Raw genomic sequence first — 16040 nt, 5'->3', positions numbered from 1 at the left:
AGTGTTCTGAAAGATGCACCTTTCCAGGCCAGCCTGCATTAATGTCAATGAAATGCCCACGGTGATCCACAATCACCTGGAGAACCATAGAGAAATAGCCCTTCTGATTAATGTACTCGGAGGCTAGGTGGGCTGGTGCCAGAATTGGAATAGGTGTGCCATCTATCACCTCTCCGCAGTTAGGGAAACCCATTTGTGCAAAGCTATCCACAATGTCATGCACGTTACCCAGAGTCATGGTTCTTCTGAGCGGGATGCGATTAATGACCCTGCACACTTGCATCAACATGATTTAAACAGTCGACTTTCCCACTCCAAACTGGTTAGCAACCAATCGGTAGCTGTCTGGAGTTGCCAGCTTCCAGATTGCAATAGCCACCCGCTTTTCCACCGGCAGAGCAGCTATTAATCTCATGTCCTTGCGCCGTAAGGTGGGGGCAAGCTCAGCACACAGTCCCATGAAAGTGGCTTTCCTCATTCGAAAGTTCTGCAGCCACTGCTCATCATCCCAGACTTCCATGACAATGTGATCCCACCACTCACTGCTTGTTTCCCAAGCCCAAAAGTGGCGTTCCACGGTGGTGAGCATGTCTGTGAATGCCACAAGCAAACTCATGTCATATGCGTTACTAGAGTCGATATCATTGTCGGAGCCCTCACTGTCACTTTGGAGTCATGAGGAGTAACTCGACTGCCAAACGTGATGTGCTGGAGAAACCCATCAGCATACTCCTCAGCAGTTCAGGCTCCATCCCCGCAGACTGAAAGGGAAGACCGAGCACGCAATACAAAAAACGTTGAAAGATGGCACCAAATGTGGATGGAAGCACAAGGATTGCTGGGATGCGAACCGATGCATCACAGGGCATTGGGACAGGGCCCAGAATGCCCCGCCCCCTTCCCAGAAGCCACAGCGCCACAGAATGGGAAGAGGTGCTCTGTGGGATAGCTGCCCATAATGTACCTCTCTCAATGCCGCTGCAGGTGCCAGTGCACTTGCAGCCGTCTGTGTGGACAGACTGCGGCGCTTTCCCTACTGCACTCTCCAAAGGCAGGTTTAACTCAAAGCCCTCTACAGCTGCAAGTGTAGCCAGGCCCTTAGAGAAAAGTTTTAAAGTGATGTGAGTCCACCCTGAAATCTTGAAAGCAAAGTAATGGGGAGGAAGAAAAGCACCTTTTTTAGTGCTCATGATCTTGGAGGGGCCTGATTCTGACATGATTTTTGAACATTTAGAGTCGTCAATACTGCTGATGTACTTCTATCGTGCGAATGGGAGTTTAGTTTGCAGAAGGGTAGAACACTGAAGAACTACTTCAGAATTTGGCCCGCAGAAAAGAGAAAAAATGCAGTGTATACATTTGGAACGTTGCACTGAAATGAAGCCTCACCTCCTAGAAGTCTATCTCCTCCCATTGGCAAGGAAAACTCTAGAGTTCTCAGTAAATTGCTCAGAATCTGGCTGCAAATATAAATAGAACCCAGAGGACTGTAAAGTACCATGATTACATTCTCCTTATTTACAGAAAAATTGTGTGTTTGTTTTGAAATACCAAAGCTCTAAGTATAGAAAGTAGTATATATTAATATTTAAAGCCAAGTTAATAGTACATCCCAAATGAATGTATGAAAAAAAGCCTCTGTTTGTTCACTCTTTGCAATTATTTAATAGATATTCATAGAAATTAAGTTTTGGTCCCTACATTGTTCAAAAAAGATTATAATGAGTATTCAATATTCAAGCTTTAATTGTTAGTTTTGATATGAGCATGTTACTGTTCATGTTTCCTGGTTGGATGACCATAACGCTTAGAATCAAATTTCTGGTTGCAAGCTCTCATATTTATAACTTCATTATTTGCTTTACATGAATATTTTCTAAAATGCATTAAAATTTGCTATTTCCATGAACCAGTAAGATGAGCTGCTATAATGTTATATTCTTCATTTCATTTTAAGGAAGACAACAAATCTCTAAAAAGAAAAGGAGGACTTGTGGCACCTTAGAGACTAACAAATTTATTTGAACATAAGCTTTCGTGAGCTACAGCTCACTTCATTGGCTGCATTACACAAATCTTTAGTTAGTGATGCTACTCTAGCAAGGGAGCATTGTAACTGCTGTGCTGTAGCAGTTTATCTTTGGAGTGTTATTCAGTAAAGAGGAACTGGAAGCTGGTAACTGTGGGTGCATGTAACTGGCTTATGGTAAAGCCTAGTACTGGATTCCTAAGAAGAAAAGAAAGTGAATCCTATTATAATTTTCACTTTAGTATTTGGAGGATTCCTATAGAAAATCCAGCTGTAGTCTCCCAAGAATGATATGAATTAGTGGTCTGTGCAAATACTTTTAAGTCAGATAGAAGAGTTCTGTAGTGCAGAACTGGTAAGTAAAGTAACACAGCTTACCTCTCCGCTGCGTAGGTTACACTTGCAAACAAAGGAAAAAAACTAAAGTCATTGTCCCTTTACCTGGGAGGTCACAACCTCCTACCCCTTAGGTCTAGGCAGACATTATGGCTCCCTCCTACCATTCTTCCACGTACTAGGAAGAAATCTTGCCCTGCTGCTTTTACTTATTCAGCATAAATCACAAAATGGACGTGAACTGTTATTTTTCTTTGTGAAAGATAACAAGTTCAGCTGCTGAACTTCTGGAAAAAGAAGCGCAAAACATGCTAAATGTGTTCACTGAATCCTGCTTTTCAATTCTATCCCTTCAGGATGCTTAGAACATAGCAACATTTTCCCCACACTGAGCAAAAATGGTTCTTTAAACAGCTGAATGTCTGGCTCATCTCATCTGAGAGATGAAAAACTGGGACTTATTTCTTTATGCAGATTCTGGACAACTGGGAGGTAGCTTTCTGCCGGCAACTTGTAAACAATGTCATCTGTACTCTCTCCTGGCATGTTGGAACAAGGCATAGTTTTCCCATTTTGCAAATATTTCATGAACATGCTTCAGCAGAGTTCAGTTTGTTTCAAATGCTTTGCTGTGCCTGAAGATTTGTGACACTAAGGGATTTTCACCCTGTAGTTTGAGATTCAGTGAGTTGCGTTATGTCGGTAAGGAAAAACAGATCACACCACCAGTGCCAGCTGCTCAGTCTGGGGAGTTCAACTGCTGCATGCAAAATGTGATTCAGCTCTTGGGTGTGAACAATCCCTCCTGCAGTAAAGAACATTAGATCTCCAAATCTGGTTTGCAGGTCCTTGCTTGCACCTCCAGTGTGAATGAGGCACATAATATTCATCACAATATATCAGATTGTCACTGATATCTATGCTATGCTCAATGCTACAATGATGGGCACATATGCTTATATGAAACCATATAAATGGCCTGGTATCCTGACTCTGGCAGTGGCCCATACAGCATGCCTCAAAGGAAAGTGAAATCTCCCCATAATGCACCTAATCAACGATGTAGTGCTTCACATGGGAAGAAGGTCCTTCCTATCCCCTATAGCAAGCACCTTTCACCTGGAAACATAAGATGTTTCAGGGCTCAGATCAATAGCTACAAGGGTCAAGAAGGATTCTCTCGTGTGCACAGCATTGCAAATTAGGTTGGTTAATTTTTTAAGAGGTGGTGGAGAGAAGATTGCTCTCCTTTTAAAATTCATTCACTGAGCACATTTTTTTTTCTGTAGCACACTTGGAAACACCAAACTCTACACTCAGCTCCTCTTAAATGAGTGTGCAAAATTAGAAAGTAAAGATGTGAGCGTCAAATCCTGCATTGACATTTTATCATCATAAACAGAAAGTGAAAATTATGTTCGGAAAAAGAAATACCGAAGGGCTACGTAAGAAATAGACTCAGGGTATCAAACTTATTCTGTGGGGAGGGCCAAATTACCCTATGAGTCAGAGTCTGGGGACTATGAATAAAAAATTCACTGACAGGAGTCTAATTATTAAGTTTTTGTCCAACTGTGGAATGTGGCTCTTTACTTAGTTAAATGAATATTATATTTAGAAGACTTAAAAAAAGTAAAGGATTTACCCTTTTCTACTGTCCTTTAACTCACCCCTCTGTGCACCCTCTCCTTTTGTGAGTTTTCCCTATTCTCCTCCAACACTTTTGGAATTCCTTCACCTCCCTAACCAGGGAAGTCATTTGAGAACCCTCCTCAGCCAAGCACTACCCAAAGGCTGACGTATCAAAGCAGCAGATGATGTAGAGTTCCAATGAGTGAGTAAATCGAGTCAGTACATTTCAACAAGATGCCTTTTGGATGGAAGAGAGAGACACACCCTCTCGCACAGTTCAGTGGATGTAGATCCCCTAACAAAGACCCCTGGAGTAGTAGGGAAGGAGGTATAACTACATACTATAGTTTTGATTAGGAAGTCACTTGTTTTTTAAAATCAATCAGAAAAATGAAAACATGCCTGAAAACAACTCATAAAAAGTTACTGGCAGCATGACTACCTCAAGAATACCAAAGCTGAAGTGCCCAGCTAGGAATATAAATGCCCCTGATAAGACCTTGTTTGGATCACACAGCCTCAGATGAAATGAAAATTGCTTTAATAAATCTAAAGCATTCTTTCCAGACTCCACACCATTCTGAGTAACTTTTTGGCCGCAGATTTTTAATACAGCACTCATTCTTCCTGCTTTGCATTTCAAGAGTACAAAATGTTTTTGTTACCCACTCTAATGGAAGCACTTTCTGTTGTCATCCAAGCCGAGCATTCAATGACAAGCCTAGAGAAAGTATGTTATTTCTATAGTACCAAGTCAAACCCAGCAACCACCCCCACCAGCACTGGTTCAGTTTTTGCAGCTTTCTTGGTATAGACACATTATTAGAATGGAACACCAACAAATTCTGCAGCGTGTGTACCAAGGAATGCTGCTACGCAGCTGGTGATCACATGGGTGCCAAAGATAGTCAATGATGGACAGCCCTTAAGTTGACCACCTTAAAGATCTAGACAGAGATTGATCTGGGAAGTACTCAGAGATCTGCCATCATGACAATGATAAACAGTGGAGTAGATGCTTCTATATTTAGGAAAGTAGCCACATTTATATGAGTGTCTCTTAAGGTATGTCTTCATTCCAAAGAAAAACTTGCAGCACTAAGTCTCAGACCCTGGGTCAAATGACTTAGGCTCACAGGACCGGATTAAGGCAGGGGCTTTAGGGGCTGCAGCCCAGGGTCCCGGCTCAAGCGGGGGCCTCCACAAAAATAAATCACAGGTAGCGATCTCCAACTCTGGGCTCCTAAAAGTCCCTTGTCGCAGCAGGGCGCTCAGGCAGGCTGCCTGGATGCCATGGCCCCACGCTGCTTCCGGAAGCGGCTGGATGTTAACATGTGTCTGCAGACCTTGGCGGAGGTGGCTCCGCACGCTGCCCCCTCACCCAGCACCATTCCTGCACCTGGCCAGCACCATTCCTGCCGTTGGCCAGGAACTGGCCAAAGGGAGCTGTGGGGGTGGCCCTTGTGGCTGCGGGCAGCGCACAGAGACACACTGTCCCCCTCCCCCACAGGGGGGCGCAGAGACATGCCAGCAACCGGCTGCTTCCTGGAGCGGCGTGGGGTCATGGCATGCAGGCAGCGTGCCTGAGCCCTGCTGTGCCACCGGCCAGGAGCCACATGTGGTATGTGCCTCCCAGCTGGAGCCTGAACCTCACAACCCCTCCTCCACCCCAACTCCCTGCCCCAGATCAGAATCCCCCTCTTCGCACCCCCTCCTGCACCCCAATCCCCTGCCCCAACCCCCTCCTGCACCAAACTCCCTCCCAAGAAAAAGACTTGTATACAGGGGCCGCACAAAATCTAATAGCCCCGGGATCACAGGAAAGCTAATCTGGCCCAGCAGCCGTGCACTGCTCAGTTCAGCAAGAACTATTTTCCATGCTAAACTTAAACTTTTAAACCTCGGTGGCTTTGACTCTGACTTTTTTTCTGAACGGAATTTTTGTGTCCTTTTTTTTATCTGCTTTATTTCATAACAAGAAGAATGGATTTTTTTTTTAAATCTGCCTCTCTCAAAAAACCTCTTACACTTTTACTCAGAATTCTAAACAATTACTGTTGGTAAGAACCTCAAAAGGAATGTTTGAGCCTAACTGGTGAGATTTTCAAAAAGTTATAAGCTAGTGAAAATTAGGAGTTATGATAGAAAGTGTTATGCAACCTTAACAGTAGTGGTTTGAGACTAGCACCCTGCAATAGTTTATACAGAGACTGTGTCTGGAAGCTTAATTGCACAGTTGACATACAGCATCTGGAAAGAAACTCTTTTCCTTTGTGACAGACTAATAGTGAAGTACAACTTTTTCTTCTCGCCACAAATCCACTCAGTGCTACTCAACAGATTCAGCGTCAGATAGTCTTTTGCAGCTCTTGCTGATTAATGGTGCTGATTTGTATCTTTCCCATGTTTAAAAAAAGTTTGTGGAAGAACCACTGCTGTGCTGTTACTTTGCTTTTCAGATTGTTAACTTGTTGACATCTGCTATCACCATCAAGACTGCACGCCTCCGCCATCTGTCTGCTCTCAGTAGCAGGGCTTTGAGGCAAGACTTCTTACAGGCTGTAATTGTGTTGTTATATAGCAAGTAGAGCGAATTTCTACTGAGCTGCACTTAAGAATTAATCAAGGTATAGTTCTTAAAAAAAACAGACCTTTAGTCATGCATTTTACTTTTCCTAGTTAAACCCTTCTATAATTTCTGCTCTGGGACATACCCTTTCAAACACAATGACTATAGATTTGCGGCCAGTTACCATCACTGGGACAATTACTTTTCTCTAACAAGGAGAGAAGGTGTTAGTAGAAGCCACCCCACAAAGGAAACATTTGTGAAGAAAAAGACAGAAGGCACTGTTATAGGGAAAACAGCTGTGGAGACAGCGAAGAAGGGAGGTATTAGGAGAGTGGGTTGAGAAGCAGAAAAAGGGAGGACAGGTATCGAGCCAAATCCCCAGGGTGTAATAGAGAATTTCTTCCATTAAGCCTTCCTTCTCTTTCTCTCTCCCCCACACCAAGCTGCCTTCTCTATCAGGGAAGTCTTTTTCTTATCCAGGAATGCCTCCTCATATGGGTACTTTCTGTTTCCCCGCTCCCTCCCCCCCGACATCACAGTAGGGCAGCGGACCTGGAAAGGAGAGAGGTAGGGGGTGGCGGGAACTGGGGAAGGGAGCAAGTTGGGGCTTGCAGGGCTGCTGTGGGCTTCTCCCCCAGCTCCGGAGCTCCTGTGCAGCCTGCTGGTGGGGAGAGAGGGGTCCTCCCCCGGAGCTAGCTGCTGCCAGCGGGGCGAGGCCTGGGGGGAGTCCTCTGGCCCCATCCCTGCGGCAGCCTGTCTGCACCCCAAACTCCTCATCTCTGACCCCACCCCAGAGCCCGCAGCCCCAGCCAAAGCCCTCACCCCCTCCCCTGCATCCCAACCCTCTGCCCCAGCCCTGAGCCCCCCCCTGCATCCTGAACCCCTCATCCCTAGCACCACCCCGCGGCCCTCACCCCTGCATCCCAACCCTCTGCCCCAGCCCTGAGCCCCCTCTTGCACCCTGAACCCCTCATCCCCAGGTCCACCCTAGAGCCCTCACCCCAAGACAGAGCCCTCACCCCCACACTCCACCTTCTGCCCTACACTGGGCCACCTCCCACACACTTTACTATAGGCTTACTAAGGCTAGTGTCTAGTGTTAGTTATGTAAAGTGGATTAAGCTGGAATGTATTGCAATATTATGATTTTATGAAAACACTAGTCAAAAGATATAATTATGTTGGGTCACGGACATCAACAATTTTCTTCAGCTGGGTCAAGGGGAAAAAAGTTTGAAAACCAGTGCCCTAGAGTACCTCCACCATCTCTTGCTGAGCGTCTCCTTTCTATAACCATTTCCTCTGAGATGCTTTCAACAACAGAAAGTAACAAGAAAAAGCCACCATGAGGTAACGCCAATAAATCAAGTAAAGAGCACACTGCCGTCCACTAAAATTAATGTCTGTTCAGTAGAAATATGAAAAATGAAACATTTGATTTAAAGGACATGATTTGAAACACTGTTGCTTCACGCTGACAACTACCAAGACAAATTCGTCTCATTGCCTTTTCAGTCATTCCAAATGTCTGATATTTAACATAAGCTTCCATAAAAATATTTTCAAGAAAAGGAGAAAACATAACAAAACGGCACAACACAGGGGAAGCTATTAGATGCTTAAAACAAGAAGAAGATATATGACACACCAGGACATTGTTGGAGAAACTGTGATTGCTCGAGTCATCCTAAAGTTTAATTCATTTGATTACCTTTATCACCCAGAGGACTGACTGCTTACCCACTTTTCTTACACGCGGTGCCATGTAATGAGTCACAGCACTAATTCCACAGAGATATTTAATTTGCAGATTAATTTACTAGAAAATGTCAACTGCTTTGTGGAAGTTTAATCACCAATATGTTAACCTTGTTCATTTCCTGCTGAAGCTTGTTGTTCATTAGGCAGTAGATTTTAAAGATTTTTTAGGGTTGTAATACAAGAATTTCTATTAAAATGTTTAAACCACTAGACAGTTTGATCTTTGAAGTAACAGCCAAGATTAAAACAGCTGTGTAATGGCAAAACAATAATATGCAATGATTTGACTGCATAGCAACCATCAATATTAGTTGCTGATAACAGATGGCTGAGTTCAGAAACCATGGCAACAGATGATGTCACACTGTGTATCTACCTTATTGATTAACTTTCACCTCAACAAGATTTTTTCCAGAAATGAAAGACATTACTTAGCAACTACATCATTTCTATTGACTTGCTCCAAGTTAAAATGCCTTTAACCACCATTTCTAAGCAAATGTTTTTTTTAGCCAACCCACCAGATTAGGCACTAACCTCTCATTATCAGGCTTTCTGTAACACCACTGTCTAATATAAGGAGGACTTGTGGCACCTTAGAGACTAACAAATTTATTTGAGCATAAGCTTTCATGAGCTACAGCCCACTTCATTGGATGCATGCAATGGAAAATACAGTGGGGAAATTTTATATACACCAAGAATATGAAACAATGGGTGTTACCATACACATTGTAATGAGAGTGATCAGGAAAGGTGAGCTATTACCAGCTTACCTGATCACTCTCGTTACAGTGTGTATGCATGCATCCAATGAAGTGAGCCGTAGCTCACGAAAGCTTATGCTCAAATAAATTTGTTAGGGCATGTCTACACTACGGAATAAGGTCGAATTTATAGAAGTCGGTTTTTTAGAAATCGGTTTTATATATTGGAGTGTGTGTGTCCCCACAGAAAATGCTCTAAGTGCATTAAGTGCATTAACTCGGCGGAGCGCTTCCACAGTACCGAGGCTAGAGTCGACTTCCGGAGCGTTGCACTGTGGGTAGCTATCCCACAGTTCCCGCAGTCTCTGCTGCCCATTGGAATTCTGGGTTGAGATCCCAATGCCTGATGGGGCTAAAACATTGTCGCGGGTGGCTCTGGGTACATATCGTCAGGCCCCCGTTCCCTCCCTCCCTCCGTGAAAGCAAGGGCAGACAATCATTTCGCGCCTTTTTTCCTGAGTTACCTGTGCAGACGCCATACCACTGCAAGCATGGAGCCCGCTCAGGTAACCGTCACCCTATGTCTCCTGGGTGCTGGCAGACGCGGTACGGCATTGCTACACAGTAGCAGCAACCCCTTGCCTTGTGGCAGCAGACGGTACAGTACGACTGGTAGCCGTCATCGTCGTGTCCGAGGTGCTCCTGGCCACGTCGGCTGGGAGCGCCTGGGCAGACATGGGTGCAGGGACTAAATTTGGAGTGACTTGACCAGGTCATTCTCTTTCGTCCTGCCTGCAGTCAGTCCTATTGAACCGTCTTATGGTGAGCGGGCAGGCGATACGGACTGCTAGCAGTCGTACTGTACCATCTTCTGCCGAGCAGCTATGAGATGTGGATGGCATGCAGTCCTTCTGCACCGTCTGCTGCCAGCCAAAGATGTAAAAGATAGATGGAGTGGGTCAAAACAAGAAATAGACCAGATTTGTTTTGTACTCATTTGCCTCCTCCCCTGTCTAGGGGACTCATTCCTCTAGGTCACACTGCAGTCACTCACAGAGAAGGTGCAGTGAGGTAAATCTAGGCATGTATCAGTCAGAGGCCAGGCTAACCTCCTTGTTCCAATAAGAACAATAACTTAGGTGCACCATTTCTTATTGGAACCCTCCGTGAAGTCCTGCCTGAAATACTCCTTGATGTAAAGCCACCCCCTTTGTTGATTTTAGCTCCCTGAAGCCAACCCTGTAAGCCGTGTCGTCAGTCGCCCCTCCCTCTCCGTCAGAGCAACGGCAGACAATCGTTCCGCGCCTTTTTTCTGTGCGGACGCCATACCAAGGCAAGCATGGAGGCCGCTCAGCTCACTTTGGCAATTAGGAGCACATTAAACACCACACGCATTATCCAGCAGTATATGCAGCACCAGAACCTGGCAAAGCGATACCGGGCGAGGAGGCGACGTCAGCGCGGTCACATGAGTGATCAGGACATGGACACAGATTTCTCTGAAAGCATGGGCCCTCCCAATGCATGCATCATGGTGCTAATGGGGCAGGTTCATGCTGTGGAACGCCGATTCTGGGCTCGGGAAACAAGCACAGACTGGTGGGACCGCATAGTGTTGCAGGTCTGGGACGATTCCCAGTGGCTGCGAAACTTTCGCATGCGTAAGGGCACTTTCATGGAACTTTGTGACTTGCTTTCCCCTTCCCTGAGGCGCATGAATACCAAGATGAGAGCAGCCCTCACAGTTGAGAAGCGAGTGGCGATAGCCCTGTGGAAGCTTGCAACGCCAGACAGCTACCGGTCAGTTGGGAATCAATTTGGAGTGGGCAAATCTACTGTGGGGGCTGCTGTGATGCAAGTAGCCCACGCAATCAAAGATCTGCTGATATCAAGGGTAGTGACCGTGGGAAATGTGCAGGTCATAGTGGATGGCTTTGCTGCAATGGGATTCCCTAACTGTGGTGGGGCTATAGACAGAACCCATATCCCTATCTTGGCACCGGAGCACCAAGCCGCCGAGTACATAAACCGCAAGGGGTACTTTTCGATAGTGCTGCAAGCTCTGGTGGATCACAAGGGACGTTTCACCAACATTAACGTGGGATGGCCGGGAAAGGGGCATGATGCTCGCATCTTCAGGAACTCTGGTCTGTTTCAAAAGCTGCAGGAAGGGACTTTATTCCCAGACCAGAAAATAACTGTTGGGGATGTTGAAATGCCTATATGTATCCTTGGGGACCCAGCCTACCCCATAATGCCATGGCTCATGAAGCCGTACACAGGCAGCCTGGACAGTAGTCAGGAGCTGTTCAACTACAGGCTGAGCAAGTGCAGAATGGTGGTAGAATGTGCATTTGGACGTTTAAAGGCGCGCTGGCGCAGTTTACTGACTCGCTTAGACCTCAGCGAAACCAATATTCCCACTGTTATTACTGCTTGCTGTGTGCTCCACAATATCTGTGAGAGTAAGGGGGAGACGTTTATGGCGGGGTGGGAGGTTGAGGCAAATCGCCTGGCTGCTGGTTATGCGCAGCCAGATATCTGGGCTGTTAGAAGAGCACAGGAGGGCGCAGTACGCATCAGAGAAGCTTTGAAAACCAGTTTCATGACTGGCCAGGCTACGGTGTAAAAGTTCTGTTTGTTTCTCCTTGATGAAACCCCCCGCCCCTTGGTTCACTCTACTTCCCTGTAAGCTAACCACCCGCCCCTCCTCCCTTCAATCACCGCTTGCAGAGGCAATAAAGTCATTGTTGCTTCACATTCATGCATTCTTTATTCATTCATCACACAAATAGGGGGATGACTACCAAGGTAGCCCAGGAGGGGTGGTGGAGGAAGGAAGGAAAATGCCACACAGCACTTTAAAAGTTTACAACTTTAAAATTTATTGAATGCCAGCCTTCTGTTTTTTGGGCAATCCTCTGTGGTGGAGTGGCTGGTTGGCCGGAGGCCCCCCCCCACCGTGTTCTTGGGTGTCTGGGTGTGGAGGCTATGGAACTTGGGGAGGAGGGCGGTTGGTTACAGAGGGGCTGCAGTGGCAGTCTGTGCTCCAGCTGCCTTTGCTGCAGCTCAACCATACACTGGAGCATACTGGTTTGGTCCTGCAGCAGCCTCAGCATTGAATCCTGCCTCCTCTCATCACGCTGCCGCCACATTTGAGCTTCAGCCCTGTCTTCAGCCCGCCACTTACTCTCTTCAGCCTGCCACTTACTCTCTTCAGCCCACCACCTCTCCTCCCGGTCATTTTGTGCTTTCCTGCACTCTGACATTATTTGCCTCCACACATTCGTCTGTGCTCTGTGGGAGGACAGCATGAGCTCGGAGAACATTTCATCGCGAGTGTGTTTTTTTTTCTTTCTAAGCTTCACTAGCCTCTGGGAAGGAGAAGATCCTGTGATCATTGAAACACATGCAGCTGGTGGACAAAAAAAAAGGGACAGCGGTATTTAAAAAGACACATTTTATAAAACAGTGGCTACACTCTTTCAGGGTAAACCTTGCTGTTAACATTACATACATAGCACATGTGCTTTTGTTACAAGGTCGCATTTTGCCTCCTCCCACCGCGTGACTACCCCCTCAACCTTCCCCCCTCCCTGTGGCTAACAGCGGGGAACATTTCTGTTTAGCCACAGGCAAACAGCCCAGCAGGAATGGGCTCCTCTGAGTGTCCCCTGAAGAAAAGCACTCTATTTCAACCAGGTGACCATGAATTATATCTCACTCTCCTGAGGATAACACAGAGAGATAAAGAACGGATGTTGTTTGAATGCCAGCAAACATACACTGCAATGCTTTGCTGTACAATGATTCCCGAGTACGTGTTACTGGCCTGGAGTGGTAAAGTGTCCTACCATGAAGGACGCAATAAGGCTGCCCTCCCCAGAAACCTTTTGCAAAGGCTTTAGGACTACATCTAGGAGAACCGCAAATGCCAGGGCAAAGTAATCCTTTCACATGCTTGCTTTTAAACCATGTATAGTATTTTAAAAGGTACACTCACCAGAGGTCCCTTCTCCGCCTGCTGGGTCCAGGAGGCAGCCTTGGGTGGGTTCAGGGGGTACTGGCTCCAGGTCTAGGGTGAGAAACAGTTCCTGGCTGTCGGGAAAACCGGTTTCTCCGCTTGCTTGCTGTGAGCTATCTACAACTTCCTCCTCCTCATCATCTTCTTCGTCCCCAAAACCTGCTTCCGTATTGCCTCCATCTCCATTGAAGGAGTCAAACAACACAGCTGGGGTAGTGGTGGCTGAACCCCCTAAAATGGCATGCAGCTCATCATAGAAGCGGCATGTTTGGGGCTCTGACCCAGAGCGGCTGTTCGCCTCTCTGGTTTTCTGGTAGGCTTGCCTCAGCTCCTTCAGTTTCACGCGGCACTGCTTCGGGTCCCTGTTATGGCCTCTGTCCTTCATGCCCTGGGAGATTTTCACAAAGGTTTTGGCATTTCGAAAACTGGAACGGAGTTCTGAGAGCACGGATTCCTCTCCCCAAACAGCGATCAGATCCCGTACCTCCTGTTCGGTCCATGCTGGAGATCTTTTGCGATTCTGGGACTCCATCATGGTCACCTCTGCTGATGAGCTCTGCATGGTCACCTGCAGCTTGCCACGCTGGCCAAACAGGAAATGAGATTCAAAAGTTCGCGGTTCTTTTCCTGTCTACCTGGCCAGTGCATCTGAGTTGAGAGTGCTGTCCAGAGCGGTCACAATGGAGCACTCTGGGATAGCTCCCAGAGGCCAATACCATCGAATTGTGTCCACAGTACCCCAAATTCGAGCCGGCAACGTCGATTTAAGCGCTAATCCACTTGTCAGGGGTGGAGTAAGGAAATCGATTTTAAGAGCCCTTTAAGTCGAAATAAAGGGCTTCATTGTGTGGACGGGTGCAGGTTTACATCGATTTAACGCTGCTAAATTCGACCTAAAGTCCTAGTGTAGACCAGGGCTTAGTCTCTAAGATGCCACAAGTACTCCTTTTCTTTTTGCGGATACAGACTAACACAGCTGCTATTCTGAAACCTGTCATTATGCAAGGCACTGAATTTAGCCGTATGGAGTGAAAATCCATCAATTTAATGAAAATCTCTTACAGATACAGACAGACATCATCTTCCTTTCCAAATGCAAACAGATGGACATCATACCAAAAGGACTGAAGGTAAAAAAATCCATTAAAATCTACATACCACACAGACTATGCTGACAGATTGTGCCACACATTCTCAAAGAAACTGCAGAACCACCTGATCAACATTCTATACAGCAAACAGGGAAAGATTAAGAATGAGCTCTCAAAACTGGATACTCTCATAAAAAAACAACCCTCCACACAAACTTCCTTGTGGCTGGACTTTACAAAAACTAGACAAGTCATTTACAACACACACTTTGCTTCTGTACAAAAGAAAAAGGACACTAAACTATCTAAACTACTACGTGCCACAAGGGGCCACAACAGTGGTTCCCTTAACCCACCCAGCAATATTGTTAATCTATCCAGCTATACTCTTAGGACAGATTCTTCTGCCGGGCTGTCTCGGGGCCTCTCCTTCTGCCCCTCCATCCCCATGAACATGATACAGTTCTGTGGTGACCTAGAATCCTATTTTTGACATCTCCGACTCAAGGAATATTTTCAACACACCTCTGAACAGCATACTAACCCACAGAGACCTTCCTACCAACACTACAAAAAGAAAGATTCTGGGTGGACTCCTACTGAAGGTTGAAACAGACTGGACTTCTACATAGAGTGCTTCCGTCGACGTTCACAGGCTGAAATTGTGGAAAAGCAGCATCACTTGCCCCATAACCTCAGCCGTGCAGAACACAACGCCATCCACAGCCTCAGAAACAACTCTGACATCATAATCAAAAAGGCTGACAAAGGAGGTGCTGTTGTCATCATGAATAGTTCAGAATATGAACAAGAGGCTGCTAGGCAGCTCTCCAACACTACTTTCTACAAGCCTTTACCCTCTGATCCCACTGAGGGTTACCTAAAGAAACTACACCATCTGCTCAAGAAACTCCCTGAAAAAGCACAACAACAAATCCGAACAGACATACCCCTAGAACCCCGAGAAGGGGTATTCTATCTGCTACCCAAGATCCATAAACCTGGAAATCCTGGATGCCCCATCATCTCAGGCATTGGCACCCTGACAGCAGGATTGTCTGGCAATGTAGACTCCCTCCTCAGGCTCTATGCTACCAGCACTCCAGCTACCAGCTATCTTCGGACACCACTGACTTCCTGAGGAAACTACAATCCATCAGTGATCTTCCTGATAACACCATCCTGGCCACTATGGATGTAGAAGCCCTCTACACCAACATTCCACACAAAGATGGACTACAAGCCATCAGGAACAGTATCCCTGATAATGTCACGGCAAACCTGGTGGCTGAACTTTGTGACTTTGTCCTCACCCATAACTATTTCACATTTGGGGACAATGTATACCTTCAAATCAGCGGCACTGCTATGGGTACCTGCATGGCCCCACAGTATGCCAACATTTTTATGGCTGACTTAGAACAACACTTCCTCAGCTTTCGTCCCCTAATGCCCCTACTCTACTTGTGCTACATGGATGACATCTTCATCATCTGGACCCATGGCAAAGAAGCCCTTGAGGAATTCCACCATGATTTCAACAATTTCCATCCCACCATCAACCTCAGCCTGGTCCAGTCCACACAAGAGATCCACTTCCTGGACACTACAGTGCTAATAAGCGATGGTCACATAAACACCACCCTATACCGGAAACCTACTGACCGCTATTCCTACCTACATGCCTCCAGCTTTCACCCAGACCACACCACATGATCCATCATCTACAGCCAAGCTCTACGATACAACCGCATTTGCTCCAACCCCTCAGACAGAGACAAACACCTACAAGATCTCTATCAAGCATTCTTACAACTACAATACCCACCTGCGGAAGTGAAGAAACAGATCGATAGAGCCAGAAGAGTACCTAGAAGTCACCTACTAC

At 46.2% G+C, this 16040-nt stretch overlaps 2 protein-coding genes across 3 annotated transcripts in view; both read right to left on the bottom strand.

Moving 5' to 3' along the window:
- ITGBL1 (integrin subunit beta like 1) overlaps positions 1-16040 on the bottom strand; it is a 249310-nt gene that overhangs the window by 31305 nt on the left and 201965 nt on the right. The gene's annotated exons all lie outside the window — the stretch shown is intronic.
- LOC125638549 (uncharacterized) lies at positions 2149-13514 on the bottom strand. The gene is made up of 3 exons (XM_048854470.2): positions 13041-13514; positions 11999-12452; positions 2149-2227 (listed from the first exon to the last, which is right to left on the bottom strand). Exons 1-3 carry the CDS (start codon positions 13444-13446, stop codon positions 2149-2151), a joined length of 939 nt encoding a protein of 312 aa, XP_048710427.2. The 5' UTR covers positions 13447-13514.

The sequence above is a fragment of the Caretta caretta genome, chromosome 1, assembly GCF_965140235.1.
Source record: "Caretta caretta isolate rCarCar2 chromosome 1, rCarCar1.hap1, whole genome shotgun sequence".
Lineage (NCBI taxonomy): Eukaryota > Metazoa > Chordata > Testudines > Cheloniidae > Caretta > Caretta caretta.
This window is presented reverse-complemented; position numbering and strand designations above follow the sequence as displayed.